The sequence below is a fragment of the Sinohyriopsis cumingii genome, chromosome 17, assembly GCF_028554795.1.
Source record: "Sinohyriopsis cumingii isolate HCF-2022 chromosome 17, ASM2855479v2, whole genome shotgun sequence".
Taxonomy (NCBI): domain Eukaryota; kingdom Metazoa; phylum Mollusca; class Bivalvia; order Unionida; family Unionidae; genus Sinohyriopsis; species Sinohyriopsis cumingii.
The window spans coordinates 34,194,943-34,216,115 of NC_142977.1; the positions used below are offsets into that span (position 1 = coordinate 34,194,943).

The 21,173-nt window shown below is 33.7% G+C and overlaps 1 protein-coding gene across 1 annotated transcript; it reads right to left on the reverse strand.

Annotated features, from left to right (window-relative positions):
- Positions 1-1,300: 1,300 nt before the first annotated feature.
- On the reverse strand, positions 1,301-11,408 carry LOC149778400 (uncharacterized). The gene is made up of 2 exons (XM_089938334.1): positions 9,616-11,408; positions 1,301-1,424 (listed from the first exon to the last, which is right to left on the reverse strand). Exons 1-2 carry the CDS (start codon positions 11,133-11,135, stop codon positions 1,301-1,303), a joined length of 1,644 nt encoding a protein of 547 aa, XP_089794460.1. The 5' UTR covers positions 11,136-11,408.
- Positions 11,409-21,173: the final 9,765 nt, after the last annotated feature.

Sequence of the window (21,173 nt, forward strand, 5' to 3'; positions counted from 1 at the left end):
CTAATGTTAAATCTACAGACCTTTTGAACATGGACCTCACGTGGAGGACAGATCACCATACTTTCAAGCCGACATCCATAATGTTAATTCCTGAATAAACGTTAGTGATAATCCAATATAAATCCAGCGCTGGAAGTGTTAATGTGTCTATTATGGCCCCTGTCATAGTAATGTGCCGACATTCTTTTTTGGATCGCAATAATACAATTCCAAGAATATATCCTTATTTGAATATTCGCTATAAATAAAAGTCTTTATTTCCAAGAATATAATTTTAGATGAGCATTTTGTATTTCTAGTGAATAAATAACTAGAAGAAATAAATTTGAATCCAAGTGAAATATTGGACACAACAATAATACGACAGATTCTGATAAGATCTTACATCACAAATAAATAATTTCTAGAAAAACTAGATTGTATTGTCTTCTCTTTGATCTTAACATCTTCTATAAATAAAAAATTATTACCTAATGGAACATTTCTTTCTGGAAGGTTTCAAATGTCTAAAAGATAAAATCGTAGTTATAATTGGAAAGTTAAATGATACAAATATAATAAAGAACATAATAAACAAGTCTATTACTAAAATTATAATAAAGAACATAGAAAACATAATGTTTTTCACTTAGACAAATATAATAATCCAAATTGTTAACCTATACTATTTCCTATGTATTAGTTGTGTACGGTACACAAATCATGGATTCATATCAGGTATAAAATGAACTTGATTTTGGGGAAGGTCAGATCCAAAATATAATTATCCATAGCAGATAATGGATACAAAATTAATCAATAATGTAAATATACATAACACTTCCACTCATAAACAACAAGAATGATTTGAACATAAAGCATACTTCAACTATTTGTGTGTGTGTGTGTGTGTGTGATTTAGATTTTTAACGTAGCTTTAACAATTTTTCAGTCATATCGCTACGATATATGCAGTGTGACAGTTTATAGTGATATCTAGCACTGGGGCATAATGCCGCAGACATGTAGCATGATGTCCCACCCAGTCACATTATCTTGATACCAGGCCGACCAGTTCTAACACTAACCTCTTAATGCTGATCGCCACGCGAGGCAGCTGTTAGTATCATTTTTGTAAGTCTTTGGTCAAGTATTTGTCACATACAAATGTAAAACAAATTGTCATAAAATGAAATCTTCTGAATGGGAGAAAGTATACATGAAACAATATAATCTTTCGATACACGCGAAAGTGCATCTGCTATTAGACTGTCTTTTCCCTTGACGTTCCTGATGTCAATATTGCATTCCTATATACACTTCAAGGTGCTGCAAAGCCAATATCAAGGTCAAGCATTCCTTCTTGGGTGTAGAGTAATGCCTCTGGTATTTGCTTAAATTCTTGGAAAAATAGTTCACTCGGTAATCTATGCCATTTTTGGCTCCTTGAATAAAGAAATTTAGCAAATAAGTACTTCCCTAAAATAGAAAGTAAAAGTATAAGAAAGGAATTAAATCCGAAATAATCATAGAATTACTAACGCAAGCCGTAATGATCTAAAGTCTGAATTAAGGTGATAATACAAAATAAACGCGATTCACTATAAATAAAAGTTTCTATTTCCAAGAATATAATTTTAGGTGATGTATTCCCAGTGAATAATTATGTTGAATAAATATATTCGAGCCCAAATGAAATACTGGACACAACAATAATACAACTGATTCTGCTCAGATCTAACAACACGAATAAATAATTTCTCGGAAAACAAGATTATCTAGTCCTCTATTTCACATAAGGTCACAATTAACATTTTCTTAAAAAGTTATTTCCTAATGGAAATTTCATTCCGGAACGTTCCAAAGGTTTACAAGATAAAATCTTAGTTATAATTAGAATGTCTATTACTAAAAGTATAATAAAGAACATAGTAAACACAATGTCCGTGACTCAGGCAAAAGTAATAATCCTAATTTGTAAACCATACTCATAGAGAAAATATAAGATATATAATATTTCTACAGAATAACAAAAAATTCAATAATTCAGGTCAGGTAGAAAATGGACTTGATTTTGGACAATGTCAATCCAAAATATAATTATTTATAGCAAGTAATGAATAAACAGCAATGCAAATTAAATATGCATAGCAATATACAATAACAATATACACAACAATATACAACAATATTACTTATTTGACATTTTTTATTTAATCAAACATTGTACACTTGTAATCATGCCATGAATACAGAATGCATATAATGGATTTGTTGTTCCGGTTCCGATTTTACTATCATTCTCACAATTTCACCTAAAATTAAGATTTTATATACTGTCGCCTTAATTACGCTTGAGATAATATCAACATTTATGTCAGAGGCAGAGACGGTTAAAATGATGCAATATCGCATTTTGTTTTAAACCAAATAAGCATTATTGAAAGACATGTAAATTTGAAATTACGTAAATCATAGAAAGGTATTTCAAATTAATTTCAACGTATGGAAACCTTGTTAGTCTTTTTGAAACAGAGTTGAAATACTCCTCAAGTTTGAGGAAATACTAAACGTTTCGTCTGAGATAAGACAAGATAATTTCAAGAATTTTTTTTACATTTTACTACCGTATTTTAAAGTGTAGTGTATGCCAAATGTTCTAAAAACACACAAATGAAATTTAAGAAAAGGTTTTTATGAATGTTAATTTGATGACGAATCTTGAAATGTTTAGTGACAATGAGACATTAGTTCGGGTATCATTCTGGAGGGAAACAAAGTTACATGCAATAAACCCATGTATTTATGCCATTAATTTCATGTGATATAATCAATGTATGTTTAATTAACCGATGGTCATTCCATTTACCACACTTGTTTTCTGTACCAATGCTAGTCTGTTTAATCCTATATTTGGCATAAAAATGCAAAACATATAAACATGGATTTTGTACAGCATCTTGTATAACTTATGCAAATGAATTTATGGCAAACATTATTTTCCAACTACATGGCACGATGGACAAAAATCCAATGTAAGTATATTTCGTCTTATCTATTCTTGATTCATTATACATTTCAGGCATAGTTACACATCTTTGTCTTCTCAAATGAATTGAAGCGTCAAAAATATTTCGGCTCAAGTATATGTAAATTTTCTTAAATACCAATATTAAGCCAGGTGTTGTAACTCGATCTTAAAGATAGCAAAGCTTCCGGAGTTATTCCCCGTGGACTAATTTACCCGTTTATTTATGTACTTTTTAATTTCTTGTATTAATGTGTCTACCCGTTTAGCTTATCATATCATACCCCATATACCGCTCGCTATTCCCAACAAAGAGAGAGAGAGAGAGAGAGAGAGAGAGAGAGAGAGAGAGAGAGCTGTTCAAGTTGAAACTGTAAACCAGATAACATCGTAAAACAAGGTAGAACTACACTGGCGACCCATTTGTATCGATCGCTGGATATGACGTGTAAGGGACACGGATTGTGTATTATTTTGCAGACGTGTACTTGGCCTTCTGTCTTCCGAACACAACACGATCCTAAGTCATCCAGCACGATAGAAACTAAAGTGTGTGCAGAATAAATGCGATCGGGGCCAGCGTGCAGTGCGACCATATTCAGAATAATTTTGATAGTATCCAGCATGCAGTACGAGAATAATTCAGAACAATAGCGATAGGGCCCAGTTTGAACAGAACGACTCTCAAAATCAGTTTATGTTGTTAGGAGCAGAATCGAACAAAATAAATGCATTTTCTTTTTATGGACACTCTGATGGAATGTAATCGTCGTTTACGAGGCATCATTAAGAATGAGGACGTTAATGTATTAATGTATTCTCGTCTCACATGATGGGGCCTAGATGAAAGAAAGTGTTTTCAACACCTCACGTATCAATCACTTTATTCCGCGGCACTAGCATGAGGATTGATTTAGTAATTTTGACAATGGCTTCATTTGTTAGCTTTTTGTAAATCACAACTACGTAATCACCTTACCAAGACCACTAAACGCTACAGCTGTTACATTGTATGAAATATATATTTTCTCAATGGATGTAAATTTATAACACTCAGAATTATATATTCACTCAATGTTTGCTTTAACTTTTTAGGTATATATGTCTGATGCAATTTCTTGACAAGGAATCCTCGGTATCTAAAGCTCCCAGGATAGTCTCTAACCACTGATGCATTGCCACCATGATATGTAATTATAGGTCACCCCTTGCGTGACTTATTAGGCAAGTGCATTGCATTATATACTCCAGTAAATGTTCCGACTATCGGGTACACCTAATAAGTTTGTTGCTATGTGATATTATGCAACAGAAGGTTTAGCATGACTTTAAAGTACGTACAATCACCAAACTGGGTCTTAGATGACGTCAAACGACGGCACTGCCTTGAAGAACCTTGATAACCGAGGGTTACACTTGCTTTAAGTTACTGCCGTTGAAACTTACAATGAAAATAATGATTATATGCAACGGAGAAATGATGAAGATAATCCTTTCTTTTATGCAGATGATAAAAGAGAAAAATAAGCAATAAAACAATCAAGCGCCCCAAAAACAGAAATGACAGAAAATAAAAGAATATACAACAGATTAAGTGTATTATAATTTATGATTATACTGACGTATAGAATTTTAAGAAAATTTAATGATAAAACATGATTTATCTTGTTTTGTGACTCTGCTTAACGCCCAGCATACTTTAACATTAGACAAATAATTAATAAAATCGAAATTTATGTTATAAACAGAATGAATTTTTCCCACATCAAGGCCGTCAATGAAATATCGTTGATTAGGAGTTGATACTGGTAACTCTATGAATATACACAAAGCACGGTGTAATATGACATTCTTGTAGACTCGTTTTCAATGAACAAAATAAATTCCAACATGTGGCCTTTAGCAGACTCCTTTCCGTTGAACAACAGGTGGCATTTAGCAGACTTAGTTCAATTGAACAACAGGTGGCCTTTAGCTAACTCGTTTTAATTGAACAACGGGTGGCATTTAGCAGACTTATTTCAACTGAACCACAAGTAGGCTTTAGCTGATTCATTTTAATTGAACATCATGTAGCATTCAGCAAACTCGTTTTAACTGAACAACGGGTGGCATTTAGCAGACTCATTTGATTGAACAGCAGGTGGCATCTGTCAGACTCATTTTAATTCAACAATAGGTGGCCTTTAGCTGAGTCATTTTGATTGAACAACAGACGGCATTTAGCAAACCCATTTTAACTGAACAACAGGTGGCCTTTAGTAGACTCCTTTCAAATGGACAACAGGTCATTTTTTAATCGAACAACAGGTGACATTTAGCAGACTCATTTTAATTGAACAACAGGTGGCCTTTAGCAGAATCCTTTTAATTGAAAAACAGAAGGTATTTAGCAGACTCCTTTCAATTGAACAACAGGTGGAATTTATCACACTCCTTTCAAATGAACAACAGGTGACATTTAGCAGACTCATTTTAACGAACAATGGGTTGCATTTAGAAAACTCATTTTAATTGAACAGCATGTGGCATTTATTAGATTAGTGTACCAGAGTTAGTAAAAACAATATACAATTTTCATATCAACTTTTAAATACAAAAACGGTTGTCTGGATGTTAAGTGCTATCTTCTGATGGACAAGAATTTCAATGGAAAAACAATATTCATAAAAACGTATTTAACATAATCTGAACAGACTTTATGTTTGTTCAAGTCATGACTGCAAATACATTAATGGACACAAATAAGTGCTGATTGGTAAGGAAGGCAAAGGAAGAACATTACCTCAGTTTTATAGGAATACAAATGTCATAATTTAGTAGAAATGTAGAATACCGGAACAAAGTATCATCTGACTAAATTAAGTCAGTGGTAATAAGTAATAAACATTGGCTGAGCTCATTATTTGTCTACAAGATAAAAATGGTGTGACAACAGTCTATGGAAACTTAAATAAAACTCTGCTCAAGTGATCGGCCCATACATTTACCGACCGACCCTCGATTTTTCTCCATCCTGAAATAATATGGCCGTCAAGTTGATGCCAAAAGCATCAATGTATTGTTCGCGACTATCGCTTTGCTCAAATTCGCGAGTGGCTAGTGTTCAAGGACAGTTTCCCTTCCGAAAAGGTATGTGTGATATTTTATTATTCTCCACAGCAGTGCCAAACAATCGTTTCCCACCACGGGGGTTGTTCTGTTCCCGCGGCAGCATTTTTCCGCCAGCACAAGCAATGGGTAAACTTTACCCTCAACTGCTCCTGTATCGGATGCATCAGTTCTCATTACTGACCAACATTCCCTTACGAGCATTAAAAATCCTTTCCAGGTATGAACCACAAAAAACTTGAATGTGCTTCTTTTTTCTATTCAAATTGGACTATCTATAACTGCTAAATGTGCAACGAATTTCCCGTAAGACGTTATTAACCTAAGAAACTAAAGAAGCTGTATCTTAGTTTTTGGTCTAGATGCGTCTCTGTGCCTCAGTTTTGTCAGGGTGCAATTTCATCTCCCCTGACCAGCTTGCTAACGGCCAAAGCGTTCTACATTAGAATATGCTATACTACACTTGGCAGGTCTCGCCCTGAGATTTGCTTTGCGAAAGATGTCGAGCAGCTTCATTAATAACATAATATGATCTTTCCAGATATTAGTGTATATAAGAATATCGTCAACCAATCTACGTTTTCCGTGCCATTCATCAATTCAACCAGACGAACGCACGCCACACAGGCGTTAACTAGACCGAAATGTAAACCTTTAAATTGGTACTGACTTTTATGGGTCGCGAATATTGCCGGGAAATAATCAGCGATGGACAGCGTATGTTCTCCGTAGCCATAATCTGCCACTTCTCCATTACAAATTAATACTCGTAGACGTCTATCATGCCAAATCTCACATATGGGGTATTTACTTGGAGATATGCGTATTGTCCTATCCAAGTACTGAAGAATGTGTGTGTGTGCAACTAGGGCTGAGAGAGAGAGAGAGAGAGAGAGAGAGAGAGATAGTCCCGATCATCAAAAATCAATTCCTGTCAAATAAACACACTTAGTTACCCAAAACACCAAGCAAGAGGAAGGAAGAGGGAGCACATTGATTAAACAATGTTTGGAACTTTAAAACAAACATCCCAATACAATAGTCAAAGATAAATTACAAGCTTTCATGTTATCTATGTATGACACAGCGGGGTATTTCATTTAAGTAAACTTAGTGAAATAGCTTGGTCGCCATTTTAAAAGTACTGAATCAATTGCGTGAAACTGAGTTGTCCATAACTTAGTTTTGTTCTGATCCCGATAATTAAATATTGGAATAAAAAACCCAAAACTCTTTAAATATATAGATTGTTGTCGGTACAAATAAAAGGAGCTTCAATACCAATCATGTACATGACAATTTCAAAGTATTTCTGCTTGTTGAAAATAAAGAGTGGGGTGGACTAAGGACCATATAAAGCGAAAACTTTTCAAAATAATGTGAACATTTTTATATTAAAATAATTTTATATCGTTTATATTTGATTATCTTTCCAGAATTTATCCAGATAAATGTTAAAAAATATGATGACATTCGTGGTGATGTTCCAAAGTTGAAAGAAGAAGAAGATACTACTACTACTACTACTAATAATAATAATAATAATAATAACGACTAAATTGTTCATCTGAAAAGCAAAACTAGTTAGGCAGACATTTTATAAAATAATAGCTGAAAATGTAGAAGCATATTTATTCTATCTGACCAATAAACAGGCTGATGAATTGTAACAGAGACATTATTGTTCTAAGTTCGTCAACTTTTAATTAGCAAAGCGTAAAAGAAATTGAATAAATCGATGGTTGTCTGCATGTTTCAACAATAAGCAGGTCACCCTAATAAACAATCTATGATGGATGTCGCTATTTCGTCAAAACTGATTAGAGTGGGGTGAGGTGGTGACATTAATAAAAACATAAAAACCTTCTGAACTGTGTAATCGAAATTAATGCAAGCATGTTATAGTTGTTAATTGTTTTCTGAATTGGTCAACAAGTTTTTAAATAGGACGACATTCATTTTGATGTTCTAAACTTTCACGAAAAAACTGGATAATAATAATAATAATAATAATAATAATACTAATAATAATAATAATAATAAAATAATTAATAAAAATGACTTAATTATTGATCAAAAAGGACCCCTATTTCTTAAAATATATATTTGATAAAATAATATCAGAAAATCAAGAATGTATATTTCTCGAATTTGGTTAAGAAAGTAAGCAGACAATTGTAAGTATAATTTGAGAACCCCCAGTCATATAATGAGGTAAGTTTTCATTTTCAAAGATTGACTTTGATATTTCTATTGCCTCAAACGTAGCAATCTCCCTGTCGGTAGTAAGAATGGCTGTTTCTCAATTAACTTGTGGAACAATGTAATATAGCCAGTTATTTTGGACTTATATCTCACAATTTTGTTTAGAAAGGTTTTCTTGAAATAACATTGAGGAAGTGGAAGAATTGCAAATTAAGACAAGCATTCTAATTAAAATATAAGCTTTCGTTTTATCTCTGTAGAAAAGATAGGGATGATTTCCTAAAGACGATTTTATAGGGCCTAAAATAGCTAAATTTTATGAAACAAAATTTTCTAGACGAATTGTTGTTTAACGAACACTCGTTCAAGCCAGTAACTTACATATTTGAATAGAATAAACGAAACCGTCTAAAAAAATCGGTGGTCATCGGTAAATATAAGCAAACACAGGCCGTTGTTATTCAGACAATCGTATCTGTTCTTCGCACTAAAGTTATGCGTCTGTCTGTCAGTTTGTACTGGGTATGGATATTTTTCAGTTATATTTGTGGAATGAAGGTAACATATATCATTACTTTGGACTTCTTGTGTATTTACTATCCAAAAGTTTCCTTACTTTGACCGGAAGCTTATATTCTCTGTCCCAGTGATCAGCCACTTCTCCAACACGAACTAATGCACGCAGACATTTATCACTCACATTTGAGCTATTTACTTGGTCAAAATTTACCACAATGACATGCTTGTTTGGGTCTGAAACAAATTCTTTCCAAATGCAATTAAATTGATGTTCAGTCCACAACACTGGAACACCGTCTCTATGATTTTCGTCACTCTCGCGTGATGCTACAATAACAATATATATCACGTGACGGTGAATTGCTTTGATAGTTTCTGTCTCAAGGTAGGTGCCAGGATCAAAATCTTTCCATGGAACGGTGGTCATATAACCGCCATCTCTCAGAAAGGGTTCTAAATCGTGCAAAACCCATTGAAAAGATTCAGAGTTTAACTCATTCACTGAAATAAATGCATCAAGGTCTAAATAATGTTTGTCTCTTATATATTTGCGAAAACGCCGGTATAAAATAAATATTTCGTATCTAAAATAAAAAATCATCAAGAAAGTTAAGAATACCGTGAGAGGAACGATCACGATAATTGGTGGAGAAATAGGAATGGTGTCAGTCTTCTGTTCGCATTCAGATAAAACCCCACTCATGAGATCTACGTTGATTTTGTCGCCATTATGAAGACATTGCATAGTGTTATTTCTTTTTCCCCGTTTGTACCTATGCCAATTCTCTGCCCATAGAAAATCACAGGAACACAGTAAGAAAGCATAGCCGATCTCAAGGTTATCCGGATTCAGATTCTCAAAGTCTCTGGGTAATGTTTGCAATGAGTTGTTTGGAATTAGTATGTGTATATCGGAATTCATCATTTTCACTGCTGTCTCATCAAGTGATGCAATATTATTGCCCTTCAGATCAAGTGACACAATCCTCTGGATGTAGTTCCTTTCATCCAGTTTTGTGATTGAGTTGTTACTCAAAAGGAGTTCCACTTTGCTTCCCCACATGCCTTCAGGCAACGAATCCGGCATAGCTATCAGTCCTAAACTTGTACAGTTTATTACCAGTTTCTGTCTATTTTGCTGGTCATAACACCTGCATTTTGGGGGACATTGAACTGTATTATCACATATAAGATCATCCCTATTTGCATTGTAAAATAGGTCCTTTATAGACATATTCTCAAATTTCTTTGGCGTTTTGCAAATAAGCTCGTTCCAATATCCAAAGAAATCTATTAAAGCTTTTGATCCTACCCTTGTCAAGTAAGGAACAAGTGAGCAGTCACAATTCAAATTTTGTATTACACCAAAACTTAATCCAATTTTGACTACCTTCTCGATATCAGCGTAGTCTTCGATGCCGAACTCCGTCAGATTTGGCATATATTGTATAGCATTACTAGCTAAGGACACAAGTCCAGATGCGTATGTTTTGTTTTTATCCAACCTAAAATGTTGCTGGTTTAGTATACCTTCTATAATGTTGTTGTTGTAGTTCATTTCACAAAAATAGTTATCAAGGAACATATTTGTGGCATCTATGTTTGTTAATTCATTATGCGAAGCATCAAAATAATAGATGTTAAGTTCAGGATGAGAAAACGTATTAGTGTCAATTGTTTTTATGTGATTTCTTGAAACTGTGACTCTGCGCAGGTTCGTTAGTCCGCTGAATGTCGTATTTGATATATGTTTTATAAGATTATTATCTAGTATAAGCTCATTCAAGTCTTTTAAGAAGGAGATGTTAGAGATATCCCAAATCCGATTCCTACTATAGTCTAAACTAATAATGTTTGGATACTCCATTAAATTGAGAGGAAGTGACGTCATCACGCCATCGACATTCTGACTTTTCAGAAAACTAGATGAAATGTTTGTGTCGTTTAGGAGAATGCTCCTTCCATCTGCACCAATGTATTCCAAATGGAGGTAAGTTATGACGACATCACACGTTGGCGGAACAAGTTCATAGCAAGTTCGTGCATGACAGCAGCAGCACCATTTCTGGTCGTATGTCTTCACATTGTTCGGCTCTAGGATTTGGGAGGTACGAGACTTGCCCGAGGAAGCATTACAGGTTTTGGGGCAGAATAGATCCTTTCTTTGAATGTCACTGAAATTCCAGGGTGTATAGTGTGATGAATTGACATTTGTGTCGGGCGACAATATCATTGCTATGATGTTTGCAACGTAAACCGACGAAAGTAAAAAAGAGAAAAAATATGTACCCATTTTGAACGTATAACTGAATATGTTTCTTTAAAAACAGTATACTGAAAGATATTCAATCCCTAAATTTTGATAACTTGTTCCGATTCTTTATGCCTAAACCCGTGCATATATCTTTCTTTCCATGAGTATGTTTTCGTCTTCCTTGATATGTTTTCCCGAAGACGAAATAACTATAGTTGATACGCAGCAGAAACAGTTACTTTTCACTGCAAACAAGGTAATCTTGGTTTGTTTATAATTGAAACTAGCATCAATTATTTCCAATACAGACGAGGTATATCCTTGCTAATGCTTCGCACAGTAGATATGACAAAGCGTATCAGGAGCTTTTAATTTACACTGAAAAGACGTAAGTTCTCTTTGATATATTCCAAAAGAAGTCACCTATACAGTTTAACTTTCGCCCTTGTTTTGAGCACAGAATTTTCTCCATTGGCTTATGAAATTTCTGTTTGAAAGTAACACATGAAAATAGTTCCTACCACTTTCGTTATCTTGTATACTTTAGAGCTTTACCGTGCGTTTGTTTGCTTTGATAATATTTTGGATACGAGACTTCCAATATAGGTGTCCCGCCACTACTTATGAAAAGATTAATTTTCTTTTAAACGACGTCCGTCATTCCGTCTGATATGCATACAGTTAACATAAATTATGTGTAATCCTCTTATCTTCGGGAGAAACGACGTGACACATATGATTCACGGTGTCATGATTGTTGACATTAACCACTCTGTCAGATGATTACCCGCCACCCCACCACCCCCCCACCCGCGCACTAGAAAGAGTGTATTGTGAATCACAGCCTAAATCAGTAAATCCGATGACAAACAATGTTTTGAAGAAAGTGACTGTAGTGTGTGTTTATTTCTGCAAGCGCGCGAATACAATTATTATTAACAAAATGTTCATGATAACCATCTTTATTTTAACAATTTGATGCAATTCTTTCATTTCAACATGTAATTAATACGGCATGTATCCTTACAGTTTCAACAGAAAAGCATAGATGATCATTATATGTAAATATATGGATGTGTCCTTTCAGTTTCAACAGAATATCATTGCTGACCATTCCATGTAATTAATATGGTATATATCCTTACAGTTTAAATAGAACAGCATTGATTAGCAATGCATGTAATTAATATGGCATGTATCCTTACAGTTTCAACAGTATCTCATTCATGACCATTGCATGTAATTAAATGCCATGTATCCCAACATTTTCAAGAGAATAGCATTAGTAACCATTGCATGTAAATAATAGGGCACGTATCCTTACAGTTTAAACATATTAGCATTGATGACCATTGTATTTAAATAATAGGGCACGTATCCTTACAGTTTCAACAGAAGAGAACTGATGACCATTGTATGCAATTGATATTATATTTATCCTTATAGTTTCAATATGATAGCATTAATTATCACCGCATGTAATTAATATGGCATGTATCCTTACAGTTTCAATAGAATATCATTGATTATCATCTCATGTAATTAATATAGCATATATCATTAAAGTTTTAACAGAATAGCGTTAATGACCATCGTATGTTATTAATATAGCATGTATCTTAACAGTTTCAATATAATAGCATTGATTATCATCGCATGTAATTATTATGGCATGTATCCTTACAGTTGCAGCATAATAACATTAATGGCCATGATGTAAGTGGTAGTGAATAGAAGAAGATGAATAAGACATTATTGATATAGTGACATGTTCTTTGCATTTTCAGGCGCATTTGGCATTGATTCATTACTTTTATCTCCCACAGTATTTCTGCTCATCACAATTGAGTAAAACAAATATTACAGCGTTCCAACTAAAATAGGCCTTTATTATTGTTGTTGATGATGATGATGCTAATGATGATAATGATAATGGTAATAATTATTATACAACAGAATGAAATAGTCATGTACATACTGATGCATCCAGAATATCAAAATGATATACTGTGGGAGATTTTCATGAAATTCGGTATGACATAATATCATTTGCATCTTGGTGCAATAATGAATACTATGTAAAACTGGGTCTTCATTTCACTTTTACTGTAAATGAATAAGTGTTCCTTGGCTTCACTTACTGTTACGTGTTTCGCCTCTTACAAAACGTAGCAAGAAGAACGTGAAGACAAAAAGCTTTATAAAATTAAAGAATAATTTCTTTCCCTAGAAAAATAAGCGAAAACTGAGAAAAAGAACTTAAGGTTTTAAGAATCCAATAAAAATAATTTCTTTTGAAAATAAAATATAGAAGTCTTAGAAACAAAATGTTCTAATGAAAAAGAGTTCTAATCCCGATAAAGTCAAAAATGGAATGCGATGACGTATGTTGTGGTCAGCGTCGTACAGATGTGTCAACAGTTCTTTGTTTAATCACATACAATAATATTCCAATTTGAATTCTGAATAAATTTTTATAAATGTCCTTGTTCACGAATTAATTTAGAGCATTGTAATTCCAGGGAAAATAATCACTTTTCTTTAAAATAAAATAAAATAATCAACCCCAAAACTAGCCACAATATAAAACACCTGAAGGTCTCCAGTGTTAAGGCAAGTATGACTATTATTTCTCTAAACATCAACAAGAAATATAGCTACAACGCAAAACAGATGCCCGGATGTGGATCAATCCTCTTGAAAACCTAATTGATATATGTTATTTAATGTGCAGTCCAAGCATGTTCTTGAATCTAATTTATGAATCTTACTCAGACAAAAAAAAAATAAAAAAAGTAAAACAAAAATAAATCAATTATGTATTAAAGAAAATATTATAACACTTCCCTCCATAAACAAAAAGAAAGATTTATATAATAAAGATTTCTTTTTACCATGGATTAATTATAGAGGAGGTTTAAAAAAACAACAAAAGAAGAACTCTTATGAATTATGCAAAGTATACATTGTTGTTATTACTAAACACAATAATCGAAGAAGGAGATGAACTAATGTAAGCTTCAAAATATTGTAATACCAATATCAAAGCCAAACATTCCTCTCGATTGTTGAATAATGTCCTTGGTTCTTATTTAATTTCTTAGAAAAATAGCACACTCGACGATAAAAACCGTGTTCGTCCTTTTGAATCAGTACTGCTCCAACACCAACATCACTTGCATCAAGAGATAGTTTAAATGATTGGTTGAAATTTGGAAATGGAAGAACTTGCGCACTTTTATCTTATCAAAAACCTCCTGAGAATTTTCATTCCAAAGAAACTAGGTTTTTCTTGCTGAATAAATTTGTGACGGGTTTAGCAATTATGGAAAAATTGGAGCAAAATTTCCGATAGTATCCAGCCATATCTAAATATCGCATCAGCTGCTTTTTACTAATTAACACAGGGAATTCAGAGATAGCCTTGACCTGAGCATATATAAGTTTAACTTGTCCATGTTCCACGATATGTCCTAGAAATGTTACACTAGCATGGTAGAACTCACTTTCGGATTAATAATTGTCAAACTTGCATCAGTGAGTCTGTCAAAGGATTTCCGGCTTGTTGCTAAATGTTCTTTGCAGGTAACGTTGTAGATGATATCATCGATGTATGCATCACAATTATCTAGACCAGAGGTAATGATATTCATTAGACGTCAAAAAGTAATTGGCAAACCTTTCATCCCAAATTGCATCACTTTAAATTGATAAAGTCCATCTGGAGTCACGAATGCCGAAATTGCCTTTACTCTTTCCGTCTGTGGAAGTTGTGAAAATTCTTTCAGCAGGTCAAATTTGGTGACACACTTGTATTGCCAAATGTATCAATGCAGCCATCAATTCTTGGTAATGGAACTGTGTTTGTTTTAGCCACACTGTTCACCTTCCTATAATCAGTGCACATACGGAAAGTTTTATCTGGTTTCGGATCTAGTATACATGGTGAACTCCAGTCACTTTTACAGGACTCTATGAATTCATTCCCCAGAAAATACTGAATTTCTTTTTTTCAAGTATTCATGTTTGAGAGTGTTCATCCTGTATGGATGTTGTTTCACAGGTGTGGAATTTACGATTTCAACGTCATGGAAAATTTTGGTTTGTTCTTGTAGGAACATCTGGAAATAAGTGCCCATATTTAAATAATAACTGTTTAAGTTCATTCTTTTCTTAATATTGCAAATGTGAAAGTTTCTGGTCCAGATCATTTGTAATGTCTGAATTCCGAAGCTTTGTCGCTCCAAAATCAAAAGAATCCGACGGTATTCCTTCACTTAAGTCTTCACTGAGTGGGACAGGTACAACTAAATTAATTGTATGATTAACCTCGCTATCTTCAACATACTGGTACTGCTCTAACGTATTTACAACTCAGGAGTACTATTACAAGAATTAAACTTATTCATTTTCTTCTTAATTTTGTAAGGGCCGCAATATATAATATGAAGAAGTCAGACTCAAACGTTCTCTCCAGACTCTTTTACCAGACTTAAATGTTTTCTCCATTGTATTTCTGTCGGCCAGTAATTTCACTTTTGATTTGATTTGCTGGATGCCAAATTCAAGCATAATCAGCTGGAAAATTACAGACATAAAATTTGACCGTAAATGATTAAGTTGTCCTTTGGCCTGACGTTTACCGTATATGCATAATTCGCTCCATTGACTCACTTTTACCAGATATGAATAACTTGTCCCTTCGCCTCAATTTTACCATGTTTGAATAGGTTGTCCCTCTGACTCACCTTTACCGTATATGAATAGGTGTCCCTTGGCCTCACTTTTACCGTATTACACAAAGTTGTTGTGGTTGTGGGGTTTAACGCCATTGTTTTATCACACGATAGGCTATGCGTGGCGGCCAGTATTAATGGTGGAGGAAGAACCATGGAAGACCCCGGGAAGAACCACCGACCCACGAGAAGCTACTGGCAAGCTTTCTCACATACCTACATTGGCCGAATCCTATACTCGAACCCACATGATTAAGTTTTCCCTTGGCCTCACCTTTACCGTATATGAACAATTTGTCCCTTGTCCTCACATTTACCGTATATGACTAAGTAGCCCCTTGGCCTCACTTTTACCTTATATGAAAAAGTTGTCTCTTTTACTGATTTTTACCATATATGAATATGTTGTCAATGGACGTCACTGCTACCATATATTAATAAGTTGCAGATTGTGTGAAATATGCAAAAACAATAATGGATTAAATAGTTATTTTTATATTACCTCTTAAGGATACCAAACCAAGGAAACTGCATGTAATAGTCTTTCGGTACAAAATATATGTTTGGGTATGCAGCTATTCATACACCTATTTATGCACCGGGAAATCTGGAATACATACATATATATATATATATATATATATATATATATATATATATATATATATATATATATATATATATATATATATATATATATATATATATATATATCTGTGTGTGTGTAGCTGTTTAATAATAATAAAAGTACTGCCTAATAATAAATTGTTGTGCATCTATTTAATTTTTGTTAATATATATAAGATTTCCAGGTGCATAAATAGGTATATGAATAGCTGCATACCCAAACATACAGTGCAAGGAAAAGAATCAGCATTAATATTTGCATCGTAACATTCTTTCTGTTTAATTTCTCACAAATTAATAAAGGCCTTTTGTAATCGTTCTTCCTGATTATATTTTGAACCGAAAGACTATTACATCCAATTTCCTTGGTTTGGTATAAAAATGATTAATTAATCCATTATTGATTTTGCATATATATATATATATATATATATATATATATATATATATATATATATATATATATATATATATATATATATTAGATGCTGATGGTATAAATACTAAATCTCAACTATATCGCAGTATTTCAAGCACAATTTTACATTGTACTGAACCTTCGAATATAAAAATTTCACAGCGGCTGAGAATTGTATCTGACACCAGTTCTGCGCCCATATAAATCCATGTCTTTGCAAAATGAAGCTGACATATTGTGTGTTAGCAGTTCAGTGTGCTCCTTTGACTGTACGTAAGCAATTCAACGTGTTTGTTGGGCTGTTTGATAGGAGTTCACTTTTTTGTTTGACTGTACGTAAGGAATTCAGTGTACATGTACTTGTTTGAATGTGCATGATAAGATCAATGCACGCATGACTGATCAATTATTATCCCGAATGCTGGGTATATGCTAACCACAACAGTGCTTATAGGTTACTGCTTTTACACTGGAAACTAGAAAGAAGTTTGTTTTATTTCGGATTAATACTACATGACCTTTGGGAGTGAGTATTAATCCAAATAAGCGATTTCATATTTTCCAATACAAATGCAGTAACCTTTTTATTAAATACTTATTTTCTTATTCTACCTCAGGCTTAAGTATGCAAGATACAGTATAAGAAACAAAGCAATTGAGTTTATGCTGTATTTCACAATAAATAAATTTGCCAGTACACAATAACAATACTTATGCGCAAATGGCACCACCAAGCGACCTCTGAACTTTGTCGTGCATTCGACATTAGTTGAAATAAAGAAATGTCGTTTAAATCGACCTAAGTTTTAACGTTAGTGTCATAGTGTGAATGAATGTGCATTGCAACAACTTTCCAGTTGGTCTGGAATGGATGGATATTGCATTTTCGTTGATTCTACGCAATTCTGCTGGATATGGACCAGAATTATTAGTTGTGTCAATTCCACACGATGTACCCATGGCCAGCGAGGGATACGTCTTGACTCAGCAGCATGCGTGTTTCTGTTCTGCCATTGAGTGTTTGACATCATAATATGTGAAAAATATGAACTCTGTCAACTGAACTTAGAAATAAGACGTTGTGGAAGATCACGTTCATTTTATTTAGAGTGCAATGCAGAGAATATTATTGCAGCTGGAAATGTAGTCAAAATTACAGTACACTTTAAGAACCTACGACTTAGCTCATGTAATTATAGTTTACTACATTGGTATGGAAATATATGAACGAGTCGTGCAGTATATCCATCCAACAAAGTGAGTTCATATTTTCCCATACAGATGCAGTAACCTTATTATTATATGCTCATTTTCTTATTCTACCTAAGGCTTAATTATATAAACAAAATGCACTACAAGAAACAACGTAAATGAATGTATGCCGTATTCCAAACGAAATACACAAGCGCAGATTCATCATTACACAACAACATTATTAATTCGCACATAACTCCGCCCAGATAAATTTGAACATTGTCGTGCGTTAGACATAAGTTTTGAAAGAAAATGGCGTTTTTATCTACGTAAAATTGAAATTTGGAGTCATATTGTTTATGAATGCGCATTGCAACAAGTTTTCCATTTGATCTCGAATGAATAGATTTTGGTATTTGTGACGATTCTACGAAATTTCGTGATTTTGGACTGGATTCATCTGTGCAAATTGTACATGAAATACGTTAGACTGAAGCAGCGCAGGAGAAGCGTGTTTACATCTGCAAGTGTGTTTGTTTTGTCACTATTTTAAATTATAATGTGGGAAAAATATGAAGTGTTTCAATTGCAATTATCAAAAAAGACGCTATTTAATTTAATGTTTTTTATATTTGAGTGCAGTAAGGAGGATGTAATTGCACTTGAAATATAGTCGAAATTACAGTACAATTTCAAAATGTGAAATCAAGCTTGAGAACTCATGACATGGCTCATGTAATTCGGATTTGCAGAACTAAGAAAGTACATTCTGAGGAAATTCAGAATATAAAACTGTAAGTATATTTTTTGCCATTATTATTACCAGCTAAAGGAGACAGTTTATGCCTTTATAATTTGTACGTTATTTGTAGGTACAAAGCAGTTTTATGAAATCTGGCATCTATCGCCAAAATCCGAAACATTGTATCAAAAAAAAATAAATAACGCAGAATGTAGCAAAGCAGTGGGATGTGGCAGTCCACGAAACATCTGCTTTAGTTCGTTTAGAAACAAATTTAAAATTTAATAACCGAAACGTAAAGCGTCTGCTAGACGAGGGTACATGATTTGTTGACAAAGTAGTTCCTAATACACTATTGGGCACACGTGTCCTGTGCGTGGGTGCAATATGAAGGTGTGCAATATCGTAAAATCCTGAACGATTCTGATAATGTAAATTTAACGGAAAACAAAATGAGCATATAATAAGTCGGATTTACTGCACTAGTTAAGAAATTACATTTTGAGGAAATTAAAGAAATTAAAAATCTTATTACCAGCTAAAGAAGATATATTTCTACCTTGTCAATTGCATGCTTTTTGTAGGGCCGCCAGCTAAGTCATGACCTGTTTGGCGTCTATCGCTAGCCTAACTACAAAACATTCTATAAAACGTTAACGCGGAAGATTGCAAAGCAGCCGGTGTGTGACAGTCCATTCAGCCAGCGGATATAAGAATTCTTCGTCGTCTTGGCTTACTATGAGGCCCTTATTTTTCTACCAAAACCTTCAGTTGCGTGTTTCTCGACTTTAATATTTTGACTAATACAATGGCACCAATATGCTGTTCTATGCTTTCTTTATATACCCAGAGAGCACTGGCTATAGTCTGAACCATTCCATTTGCGAAAACTTACGAAAAGTTATCCTAAATAACCGTTTAAATGATTAGAATGGTATATTCTAAGCTGCGTCCTCACGTTTGTTGTGGCCATTGCTAATGACACGTTGATTTGTGTGCTTCTTTGAAAGTTTTATTTGTGACCCAGTAAACTCGTCCGCTTTGTTCACTTTGTCATCTCTACTTTGAAATAGATGAAACAGCTTCTTTACTTCATCTAGAAACAAATCAAAGAAACTAAAACCTAAACTTACTCTATATGAGTGTACATGTTTTGGTAAAAATATTTCTAACACAAATATATTACTTTTAGACGCATGTGTCGTGCAGTATTAAGGTGTACAGTATCGCAAAGTACTGGACGATTCTTAGTATGTAAAGTTAACGGAGAAAACAAATGAGTATATAATAAATATACTTATAATGCGCTTCAAGCCTTGCTATATATACCATTTAATTTTTAAATATATTTATAGTATGTTTATTTATTTTAAATAAAAACATCCAATAGATAACATAATTTATAGCATAGTCAAAATTGTTATGAATAATGATTGTTGATGATTTGTCCCTCGTAAGGCTCATTAATAAATACAATTAGAAAGTATTTTCCAGTTTTAGTTGGTAAATCTGCAATGATCCAACAAATAAATGCATCAGATAATGTATATTTTGCTAAAGTAATGCTACTAAATTCCATCCGTTCACTAAGCCATTCATTTCTAGGGATTTTAACTGATCATTGTTTAACTATTATTTAATAATTTATGTTTTTGTGAAATTACATCTTATGTATGTTAATAGAAGTAATCCAATGCTGACGAAAGAAATGTTTAGCTGTTTGCCAGCCGCTATCTCATTCTAAATTATATCTCTTGATCTATCCATTTGCTTATATTGTCGTATCTCCTTTATCTGTTTTTCAAAGAGCGACTTGAGCATCTCCCATAATATTTTTAAAAAAATATAAGTTGATAGAGAAGAATTGTTTTTATTAAAGGATTTGCTGTGTACATTTGGCTTCTTGAAACCATTATTAGCAATCGGCAATGACACGATTTGGTCACCATATCACGATCCCATGCTGTAGTAAATTTTGTTTACTATTCTTAACATAAGAAATCACCTTCCACATGTTAAATTGTATCACATACCTTTTCTTCTAGATTATATTTTATGCGCATGATAAGATGATGTTGTTGTCTGGTTCAACGCCATTTTTCAGCACACAATAGGCTATACATGGCGGCCAGTATTAATGGTGGAGGAAGAACCCGGGAAAACCCCGGAAAGAACCACCGACCCACGAGAAGATACTTGCAAATTTTCTCACATACTCACATTGGCTGAATCCGAGACTCGAACCAACGCAGACAGAGGTGAGATGGCAGTGATCCGTAGCGGACAATGCTTTAGACCACTCGGCCCCCACTCGGGGCCCCCATGATAAGATGAATAGTCGTGTCGACTTGATACTGGTG

Excerpts from the sequence above, each read along its gene's own strand:
- LOC149778400 (XM_089938334.1), bottom strand. The coding sequence starts at position 11,135 with ATGGGTACATATTTTTTCTCTTTTTTACTTTCGTCGGTTTACGTTGCA. Across the intron at positions 1,425-9,615 it reads TGGGCAGAGAATTGGCATAG|GAGCCAAAAATGGCATAGAT; the intron begins GTACAAACGGGG and ends TCTTTATTCAAG.